General features: G+C 46.7%; 2 protein-coding genes across 2 annotated transcripts; one reads left to right on the top strand and one right to left on the bottom strand.

Annotated features, from left to right (window-relative positions):
* The first annotated feature begins 17 nt into the window (after positions 1 to 17).
* On the top strand, positions 18 to 2695 carry tlx1 (T cell leukemia homeobox 1). The gene is made up of 3 exons (XM_061285911.1): positions 18 to 443; positions 1286 to 1523; positions 2485 to 2695. Exons 1-3 carry the CDS (start codon positions 41 to 43, stop codon positions 2693 to 2695), a joined length of 852 nt encoding a protein of 283 aa, XP_061141895.1. The 5' UTR covers positions 18 to 40.
* Positions 2274 to 11085, bottom strand: si:ch211-250c4.3 (uncharacterized protein LOC100535981 homolog). Its single transcript, XM_061285907.1, has 5 exons — positions 10593 to 11085; positions 5962 to 6545; positions 5344 to 5505; positions 4550 to 4697; positions 2274 to 2883 (listed from the first exon to the last, which is right to left on the bottom strand). Exons 1-5 carry the CDS (start codon positions 10669 to 10671, stop codon positions 2771 to 2773), a joined length of 1086 nt encoding a protein of 361 aa, XP_061141891.1. The 5' UTR covers positions 10672 to 11085; the 3' UTR covers positions 2274 to 2770.
* Between the last annotated feature and the right edge of the window lie 543 nt (positions 11086 to 11628).

The raw sequence follows: 11628 nt of genomic DNA, 5'->3' as shown, positions 1-11628 counted from the left end.
AGCCCGTCCGCCCGTCCGCCCGCCGCCGCCGCCGCCGGCCATGGATCACATGGGACTAGCGGGGGCACATCTGCAGGCGCACGCGCACGCGCAGGAGTCTATCACTTTTGGAATCGACCAGATTCTCAGCACCGTGGAACAAAGTTGCATGCTGAGTGCGAGGATGCACGAGACGGATTACGGACACCCGCTATACAACTGTAACCCCAACAATGGCTTCGCGTGCGCTCACGGCGGCGGATATAACTGCAACAGTGTGCAACTCGGCGGCTCTTACCACACGAACGTGAGCGGGCCCAATCCCGCCGGGGTCATCCGCGTGCCTGCGCACCGACCGCTGAGCGCCGACCGCAACGCTTGTATGCCCCCGGTAAACAACGTAAGCGCGCTCACCTTCCCCTGGATGGAGAGCAACAGACGATACACAAAGGACAGGTTCACAGGTAGGACAACTGAACACAATAGAATAGAATAGAATAGAATAGAATAGAATAGAATAGAATAGAATAGAATAGAATAGAAAATAGAATAGAAAATAGAATAGAAAAGAAAATAGAAAAGAAAATAGAAAAGAAAATAGAATAGAAAATAGAATAGAAAATAGAATAGAAAATAGAAAAGAAAATAGAAAAGAAAATAGAATAGAAAATAGAAAATAGAAAATAGAAAATAAAATAGAAAATAAAATAGAATAGAATAGAATAGAATAGAATAGAATAGAATAGAATAGAATAGAATAGAATAGAATAGAATAGAATAGAATAGAATAATGGCACGGTATTGACATCAAGTCCACTCAATTTAACATGTTGAACTGACATCAAATGCACACAGGAGGAACTTCAATGCGAAAGAAAATATTCAGTGACAAGAATAAAAAACGAAGCACTTTCGTGACAATATTAAAATAAAATACACAATATACAAACAAATTAAAAAAATCATTGATCATCCGATTGGAAGAAAATTTATATTTGAAGACGATCGAATAAAACCATTAAAAAGAACACCGCAGCACGGCCAATACGATTTTAAATGTATGCCTTTCTGACAACTTCAAACTAAACATTTATTAGATGCAGCTGACGACTATAATATATATATATATATATATATATATATATATATATATATATATATATATATATATATATATATATATATATATATATTATAGTCGTATATATATATATATATATTACAGTGAGAGAGAGAGGTATAATCATTTTCATTCTCAATCATTAGGATCTTTTTTGTCTTGTTCTTCTTGTTTCGGTCTGTCCAGTGTCTCTCTCACCCCTCACTGTAACGCGTCGTGTCGGACACCCCTACCAGAACCGGACGCCGCCGAAGAAGAAGAAGCCGCGGACGTCGTTCACTCGACTGCAGATCTGCGAGCTGGAGAAACGCTTCCACCGCCAGAAGTACTTGGCGTCTGCCGAGCGGGCCACCCTTGCCAAAGCCCTCAAAATGACCGACGCTCAGGTCAAAACCTGGTTCCAAAACAGACGCACCAAATGGAGGTGGAGCATTTTTCACGACTACTCTCACCTGCATGGCACATGGAATGATCCGATACGATTCAACATCTTGTCATTCGTATGGTCCCGCTTGAGTAACCTATTTCGTTCAAATCAGACAAAATACTGCAGGCAGCAAATCATTTCTGATTGCCGACTTGAGAAATATGTTTAAAAACGTGTTTGTTTGTTTTTAATCTCCCGCTGTTTACGGACGACGTGGCAAATTTAATGTTGTCAAACATAATCGAAGTCGGAATTGTCCATTTTTAATGGAACGATAATTACGACAAAGAAATTTGCATTTATCATGAATAGAGAGGACACACACACACACACACACACACACACACACACACACACACACACACACACACACACACAAACCCACGCATGGATAAATCCCCCATAGCCGGTGATAATCGAATTTGTCGTCATTTGAAACCTATCTATTATCCCATGCATATTTAAACACCTTGCAATTTGGATGGACTTTTTGAAAGAATTTGAAAATAATGTAAAAAAAATAAGTCCGATTTTTAAACGTCATTTTTTAATGAACGGTGTTCGAACGCTGCACCTTGAAAATGCTGGGACCAAAAACAAAACAAAAAAAATAAACCAACCCAATTTGGGTTCAAATTGCACAAAACAACTAAAGATTTTTTGTCCAAAACAACCCTAGCGTTAAAGCAGCATTTTTAAGCATGTATATTTATCTGAATGATGCTATTTTTTTATTCACAATTGAAGTGATTTAGAAATCCTTTATTTGAAGCCTATTTATCAAAGCATGAACAATGAACGAATTTAAGCCTGCACGACAAAATGTCCATGATGCTATGCAAGTTCAATGAGAACAAATACCGTGGCCTACTTCAAAACAAACGAACATTTGATTGATTGATTGATTGATTGATTTGTATTCTTTGGGATTCGTGCGCGCGCTGGCCTGGTTGCGCAGGCGGCAGACGGCGGAGGAGAGAGAGGCGGAGAGGCAGCAAGCCAACCGGATTCTCATGCAACTGCAGCAGGAGGCCTTCCAGAAGTCCATCAACCAACCGGTGACACCGGACCCGCTATGCCTGCAGAACAGCTCTTTGTTCGCCCTGCAGAATCTGCAACCTTGGACCGAGAACACTGCTAAGATCAGCAGCGTGTCAGCCTGCGAGTAGGTAGGTGGCCGGGCCGGGCCGGGCCGGCCAAAGGTTTCTGCATGCGCACCAGCCCACGTGACTTGCGGCGGCCTTTCACGCTGGAAACGATTCGGTGCTCGCCGGTCCATTTTCCGTCCCCCTTTTCTCTGACTGGATGTGCCTCCCCCCGGATGGGGTCCCCTGCACAGGCCCCGATGATCCGCCATCTGTCATGAAAAAAACAAAAAGACTTTTATAAGGCGCGTTGCTAATGGACTTCAAGTGTTTTTTTCTTGTTGTTTTTTTTAATCTATCCAGAGCACCTTTCAATATATGCCAATTGTTTAACAAAAGATGTGAATGCCTATTTGTATGTATATGGGCCTACAGGCCAATAAACATAGAGGTAGAAGAAGGTATGGTGAAAGTACACCACCACCACCAGTCAAGATTTCAATGTGACATTTCACATTTGTGATGAACATTTGTCAAAGGCCTTCACTTATAAATCATTACAATTTACGATGGAGGAAATGAAAAAAAAAAATAACGTGCTATATTATGCTGCTGCATTTCTTACCAAACCACGAATTTTATTTTATTTCAATTTTTGACTTAACTGCAAAACCATTTTGTGCATAGTGTCGACAATAGACCAGATTTTTTTGAACCCAAAAGTGTCTATTACTGCTAAATTATGGTCAAGCGAGCGGGCCTATAGCTGCGATACAATTTCCATTCATGTTTGACATTTGACTGAAATGCAGTTGTACATCACAGCTGCTACTCTCAAAGACAACCGCAATATTTAAAAAAGGAACTCTTGGTGACAATGGATGGATGTTACAAAATGATTTGAATTGAACATTGTTCACGTTGCATTGGATTTTTGGGGATACGAGTTCAAATATTGTCATTTCTTGGAAAGCCATTCTGTTTGTATTTGCAAGTCGTCCCACTCACCACGAGCACGAAACGTACACGTTACGCACTCAAACAGGGACACGCAGACGCACACGCACACGCACAGCACACGCACACGTAACGGCCGCAGTTGTGGCTCATCCAAACTTGACAGCTTGTGCATAAAAATTCGTATCAATTGAATGATCTAGTATATCTCTTATTTCTTTAACTAGTTGAACGAGTTGCAATTGCATCATGTTGTGTAGTCAAATGTGTACTATAAGATCAAAATCTCAGAGGAATACTGCATTTTATGGAAAGAAATATGCATACCAGTGTCTAAGTGTAACGTGACATTCCCCAGGACAGGACCGACCGAGCGACCCCGACCGACCGACCGACCGCTTTACTCCAACTGAAACAACACCCTGCCTAACCCTTTCAACACGGGAAACTCTTTGAAAGCTCTCTCCTGCCACCTGCTGTACACTGGCAAGTATAGCAAATGAAATCTTGCATTGCTTATTATGGAGCAAAATGACTCCATTAAGCTTCATGCATGATTTGAAGCAATCTCGCTTCATTTTCTCGACGGCGACATTGTGCAGTTAGCTCAACAGAATGAAATGATTGTAGGCAGTGGCTAAACAACCAAGTAGTAGTCAGTAGTCTTGCAGTTTTAGCAGTAGTGGTGGATGTCGAGACTGCTCGAAAACTGCAAGGTGAAATTTGCTAGCTCAGCATGACGAACAATTGCAATGCGCTTACTTGCTCACTTGAGGAACATTTGCGATGGCGACATTTTGCTTGCACCTCTGCTGAAGAAAATAGTCACGCTTGGCTGCTTAATCATCAATAGGAAAAGAAACAAGGTTCTGTTTGGCAGGATCCCCAAAATGTCAACTGCTTTTTTTCCATACGTTAAAGGCTCAGCACAAGAGCCATTTTTCATTCTTGCGTCAAGGTCAATGAATTGTCATGACTTACTAGTCGGCCGAGCTGATGCGAGCGGCTGGCGGGAGACCTCTGGGACGGCGGACAGATCGGAGAGTGTTCCGCTGCGGGACAAATCAAGGCCCGTGTCCTCAAAGGCCAGCGTGGCTGCAGCGCAGCTGCAATGGGCTTGGAACAAGTCCTGTCATCACAACAACAACACCACCACAGCAGCAGATTGCATCATGTGTGACAATGACAATAAAGATTGAGTCTATTCCATTCGAATATGCTTGATCAACAGCGGATATCGGAGGAAGGGGCGGCGGGCTGGCCGGCGGGCTGGCCGGCGGGCTGGCCGGCGGGCTGGCCGGCGGGCGGTGAGGTGACCACACGCTTCTGCCATTTCTCATCTTATCCTCGTTATTGCCAAAGGCATTTCGGCAGCGTGCTTTTAAAGGGGCCGGGCGGACTCCTGCATGGCACAAACCATGCTATCTATTGGTGGAATTGTCATTTTCAAAAATAGCAACGCAACGCGTACTTTGCCATGTCATGCGTTCCGATCGTGGCGTACGGACTGCACTTTTCGGCATTGTTTTGCAATTTGGCTTTCGCTGTTTGCGTCAACATCCTCCTGCGTCCTTTTTGTTCCGGTGGTGTCCATCTTGACTTTTTCCATGCATGTTTGGATGGATGGATCAATCTGCTAGGATTGCGGTGTTTGCTTGGGACGCCAATTCATCATGGGGCGTCTGATGCGACCGCTGGCCCCTCGATTCCTTGGGCGCGCTTCAGAAAATGCCCTTCTCACCTGTTGATCGCAATGGCTGTCGTGAGAAAATCACCTCTTTGGTCTTTGCCAAGCGGGCGTCCTTCTGCAAGCGGCAGATCTGCTTTTGAAGACCAAGGTTGTTCTCCTGCAGCTGGCTGATTTTCTCAATGAGCTGGCAGATGTGCTCCAAATAGCCAAGTCCTGAGCCCAAAGGATTGGAGCTCCATTCCTGTGTCTGGAGGAGGGAGCAGAATCAAAAAGGTCCACAATTAAGACTCTACTCCCAAAAGCATTTTGGCTGGCTGCAGATTGCTTCAGCCCAACAAAAGCAGGAAAGCCAGATCTCTTGGGAGTTTCTACTGTCCTGTCCAGCGACTGGAAACTCAAACGGAAACAATGTGGCTTGCAGAGTGACATCACGCATTTTCTGCCTGCTCTGCACAAACTCTCCTTATGAGCACACAGACCCAGCGCCGTGCTAGAAGACGTCAACACCAATAACGATGCAATGTCATTGGTCCCTTATGCAATGTTTCATCCATTAAGGTCCAATCGCTGTGGATTGGAATGAAAGTTGAAGGAGTGTTGGCGTTCTGCTGCATGTAGCGTCGTCATCGTCATCATCACGAGTGAACGAACGAACTAACGAACAAACGAGCGAACAAATTAACGAACAAACTAAGCAACTCACCTCATGGAGTACGCAGCATTTGTCGTCACGAGCGGCGTTCCCCTTCATGTCATGGTCCGATGGCTTACAAGCCTTGAAGTTGAGCTTTTCAATCATCTCCCGCTCATCTCTTTCCAGATCCTCACAAAGGTGCAGCTCCCTTCTTGAAGAGCCGATCCCAACTTCTGAGTGAGAAACGTCACAGCGCTGTCCATGTCCGCTTTGCCGAGCAGAGCGCGTCCAAGGCTCCGAGTTTAAACGAGACGAGTCACAAGACCATTGGCGACTGTGGACGTCAAAGCTCTGGTCGGAGCCCGTGGACGGAGAGTTAGCGCTGGACAACTCCGCTCCAGAGTCCTCGGACTCAAACTTGTACAAGGCGCTCAGCTGCGAGCCTGAGAAAATTGCCGGCAGGTAGTCTGCGTTGCCGTAGCGTGGACCACTTTGTCCTGACTTGTCATCAGGGTGCTGAAATTCCACCAAAGAGTCTTTGGAGCCACGCATTGACAGCTTGTGTGCGGAGAGAGGAGCAGGGAAGTAGCCAAATAGCTTGAGTTTGGTCAGCACAACGCCACTGTCCACCACTGGCTCTCGGGCCGCTTTGCCTGCAAAGAAAGAGCAAATATGTCAAAGGCTGCCACGGTGCACTTGCAACAAGGAAGTCCGTGTCAAAGGTGCCCAATGTGAAGACTAGGGCTGAGAAGGAAATGAGTGAGTGCGAGCTGTGGCCACCCACAAGCACGTGCAAGTGAGCGCTTCAGGCATCAGACTTTGCGAGTGCCGCCTCGTCACCGCCACCGCCGCTTCATCCGTGGACTCAATGCTGATACCGCTGCTGGCTTTTGGGAACAAAATGACCATATCTGGACTCGTTTGTGTGGGCCAGGCCAGGCCAGGCCAGGCCAGGCCAGGCCAGGCCAGGCCAGGCCAGGCCAGGCCAGGCCAGGCCAGGCCACTTTGTTGACCTTGTAAATGGCAGTGGGTCAACAGTCATCAATCTCACCGCATTTGACTGACTTTAACAACAAGGCAGACAGACTGTGCCTTTCTACAGGGTGAATTTTTGATGCCACCATGGCAAATATGAGATTAAAAGTTCTTTCAGGTGCTAAATCGGGCGGAGCCTTTTATCCTCGAGGGAGGGAGGGAGGGGGGTAGGTAGGGAGGGAGGGGGGGGGGGGGGGGAGAGAGAGAGAGAGATGGGCCCACATAAGCTTTCCTTACACAGCCTTCTAAAGGCTGAGTGACTCTTGTGCTATTACTCAGTGTAAAATGGAGCAAGACGGGGAGGGAGGGAGGGAGGTAGGGAGGTGTGCAGTGGAAGCACAGGCCCCACCCCATGCACGCACACACACACACACACACACACACACACACACACACACACACACACACACGTAACATGGAAATGTTATGGTTATTCCACTTTGTTCTGGAAATGTGCGGAACACCCAATTGCTCACAAGCTGTTTTTTTTCCACTGTTTAGATTTAAATGCTACTTGGACTCTTTTATTGTCATTAACACATGACACAAATTCACGTTTCAAAGTTTAATACCATCACAGATGTTAGATGTTGAAAGATGATGTTAAAAGCCAAGTTGATGCGTGTGCGAAGATGAACTCAACTGAAGCATGTGCTGGAGATCAGTACAACGGAAGGGGGGGGGGGGGGGGGTGTCATTGCTGAACAAAGCTGAATAAACAACTGTGCAAAAGTATCATCTGGCATAGAAGGCAGTTACACAACGTGCTTATTATTATGGCGGCGGCTGCTGCCAGAGCCGGAGCCAGAGCCAGAGCCAGAACCAGAGCCAGAGCCAGGCTTGTTTTGATTTCTCTCCTAATCTCTTAGCCACAGGCCGTAGTATTGTTGAACGGTAGTCACTCTGGCAAAAAGGCTGCTAGTGATGTGTTTTTACCATATCGCTTTCCAAAAGCTCACTTCCTATTTTCACCTCTTTTTCTTCACCTCTGTTGAAGTCAAACAAACAAATTTAGAATCTCGTACTTTTGTTGTTTGAAGAATTGCATCATAATCGATCACTTCAAACTTGGAATAGAATCAAAATTCCAAAGTAATGCGTCATGAAGCGGGCAACATTTTGCCAAACAAGACATTAGCCCATGAAAGGCAACACTCGGCCAGCCGGCCCCAAGGCGCAACATCCTGCCTGCCCTTCATCTCTCAGATCAGACCAACAACACAAAGAAGGAGGGAAAAAAAGAATAAAACATCTGCATTTTTTTCAAGAGCAGTCAGATGGTGCTTTTTCTCAGAAAGAGGAGTGGAGGGTATAAAGTGCCTTTTCTCATGGAAATGAAATACTCTCACCCCTGGAACAATCCCACTGTTGTGTGGAATGTCACATTTGTATGGCGGGAAATGAGCAGGACATTTTTAGACAATAACAAGCAAAAGCGGCTTAGTCACGTTTGGAAGGGAGAATGACCTATTTGTAATTATATGTCGCTGCTTTTAGCCAAAGACAAAGCCAGGCAGACAGGCAGGCAGTAAAGCAAGTCAGTCAGTGACTGCCGACAATTATAGGCAAGAGCTTTTTGTGCAAGAGCTTTTTGTGCAAGAGCTTTTTGTGCCGCCGCCACCAGCATCACCAGCACCAGCACCACCACCGCATGAGAGCAACACCTGTCTGCCTGTTCTACGCCGGTCGTCGTAGAAGACGTATAATTAAAGTCCACCAGGTGTTCTTCGTGGAGTCTTTCAGAAATCACAGCTTATAGCTTATACAGTATAGTAGATGATGTCGGCACACTGACAATAAAGTACAGTACCAAATGTATCAAATGGTATCTGACATGAGACCAAAATGTCACCTACGTACTAGAGCTCGGTACAGAGAGAGAGAGCGCGAGAGCGAGAGGATGAGTGCAAAACGTGGTCAACGGGTTGTCAAGTCAAAAAAGACAGCTTGTTGTTGTTTTGACATGCACTATAAGAATGTTTTGGCCTCCTCAATTCTTGCCCTATGCATGGATAATATTGTGTCTAGTAAGCAGGATGAAAAAGGGCCGCGTTTGACCGGCGCTCATGAGAATGACGTTTGTTGCTCAAAGTACAGCTCGCTATATTTTTGCCTTCCACGACGTATCACTTGCTCTCTATTTTTGCCAGTCGCTGGCCAGCCACCTTCTTTCTCAACACATGGGCCTGTTTGAGTCTCGGAATCCCTGTTTGCCAGCCCCAGCGCCGACCGCCGTGTCATCAAACTCACGGATGAGTCCCAGACGCTGCCTGCAGAGTCTTTCCCAAAATGCCTCCCTGCTCTCAGCTCCACCCATGGCTTATCAAAAACATTTGGATAAGAAAAGAATGTCTTGGAGTCTGTCACGGATGGGAGTTGAGCAGGGTGACCAAACGCAGGCTTTATTGAGGGAGAAGGTAGGTAGTCAGTTAGTTAGTTGGAAGCCAGGACGAGCGCAACAAACCAACACAACTTAACAAAACAACAACTGGACGGACAGACGGACCGACTGACTGACTGACTGACTGACCGACCGGGCGGGACGTGAGACAAGAAGCCATCAAACGTAAAGACGTCAACGATGCGACAGCTTGGTTCATTGAGGGAAAAGGGAGTTGGACGGGAGGGTGAAGGGGAACAGAGGGACAAACTAACAGAACCACCTGACGACAAAAGCAACAACAGGACTGACCGACAAAGACGCGAGACAAAAAGACAGCAACGACCCGACAGGGAGGAAGAGGGGAGGGGAAGGGACGCGAGGGGCGGACAGGACTTAAATACCACACAGCTAACGAGAGGCAGGTGAGGATGCTCACGCTGACCATGGGCACACGGGAGGGGCGGGGCGGGCGGGGAGCCGCCAACAGACACACGGACAGAAACCACGACAATATGGACACGGGCGGGGACGACAGACAGAGTCCTGTAACGGAGGCATCGCTTCCTTTGACAGTTTGAACGACATGTTCACCCGGAAAGCATATTGTAAAAGGAATTCAGGCCAAATGACATTTTCAATTTGAAGGTGTACAGTGAGAGCAAAGACCCCCTCCCCTGCTGGTCATTGTTGAAGTGGACATCCATCCTCATGACTCAAGATGGAAAGAGATCTGTGCACTGGAGTTGAGGCGGCTCCTGGTCCTAAGCCTGTCCCGATAAGATGGTGACTCGAGCAGCTTTGAAATGAGAAGGCCGCTGCATCCAAACGGAAGATTGACAATGGGCCGCACGACTCCAAAACGCAACTAAAAGTCACAAAGCGGAATGATTGATCCGAAAAGAGACAAAGGATTCTTGCATAGCAGGTGTGCACGGTAAAAGAGCTGAAAGGAAGGCATCTCCGACCGAGTAAGGCTTGTGCGTGGAATGCGCCGCAACCTGACACCTGAAAAAAGTCAAACAAAATGGCACCATACTGCTCCACCTTGCGCCCTTTCAAAGTCTTTGGAGCAAATAAAAGGTGATTGGCAGCTGTAAAGTGAAAAGATCCCATTTTCCATGCATTGCTTCTCAAAAGGGGGGCGGGCGGGCGGGCGGGCGGGCGGGCAGGCGGATTGGTTTGATGCCAACCCATTGATTCTGACCGTCTGGAACTTGACACGAGCACAACACACAATGTCAACTTCAAGACAAGCAAGGCTTAGACAAAAAGTCGAGCGTACCTTTCCTCCAAGGAGCCAGGACGGAGAATGACTTCTGCCAACGGATAATCAGCCCGCTCTTTTTCCTCTTGACGCTCATCTTGTCACTGCTCTGGGAATGTACGGAACGCTCGGCCCTCCCTGTCACTTCATTCTGGCGTTGGGAAGAAGGAGAAGAAGAAGAAAAAAGTGCTTTTCTCCTCCCTCAGAATGGAAGGAAACGCTGGCTGTCTTTTGCCGAGTCCTCGGATAGGCTCACGATACCCATGTTTGCTGCAGCTGAGGGAAATGAAAGGGGCCAGGCTCCAACGGGACAAGTTGAAGAGAGAGAAAAAGCAAGAGGAGTGCCAGAGTGCCTGCCCAAGGGAGTGAGATAGTGGAGAAATGTGGAGGAATGTGCTAAAGAGCAAGTGACAAGAGGTGGAGGAGGAGGAGGAGGAGTCACAATGGAGGCTTTTAGGCCAAAAGGACATACTAGGTCGAAAATCAAGCAGGAAATGAATGCTGGCTGCATCCGTTCTTCCCTTGGGCTTCGGCAAATACTTTCCACTCGGACGGAGCCTAGGCTAGCGAGTGACAAAAGCTGCGGAACACATGCTCACAATTGTCATGGTGTTACATACGATCTGCACATCTCATTTCAACCACAAACCCCAAATACATTTCACAATTCCATAGGAATGTACATAGTATGTGCTGATTTCATTTTGACAAAGAGCGCTTTTGAGCATTTCCTAATAAGAGCAGAGTGTCAACGACCGTAATCCCTCCCTCGTATATCTATCGCCATCAATCGGATCATTGAGCACCCGCCGTAGGTGGGATTCCGCCATGTGGAGAAGATACCTACGATATTGTTACAATCGATCTTTTGAAACACTTTCTTGTACTTTTGAACTCCCTTTTGTCAACATTTGAAAGTCAAAGTGACTTTGAGAAACATTTGCTGAAAATAAGCCTTTCTTTCCAGGTACTCCGCTCAAATGACTGTGCAGAGTTGAATAGCTTGCCACTTGACCTCTTTTGGCTCTGCTCATTCTGTCCACAAGCAGCGCCG

This window comes from Syngnathus typhle, linkage group LG8 (assembly GCF_033458585.1).
Source record: "Syngnathus typhle isolate RoL2023-S1 ecotype Sweden linkage group LG8, RoL_Styp_1.0, whole genome shotgun sequence".
NCBI lineage: Eukaryota > Metazoa > Chordata > Actinopteri > Syngnathiformes > Syngnathidae > Syngnathus > Syngnathus typhle.
This window is presented reverse-complemented; position numbering and strand designations above follow the sequence as displayed.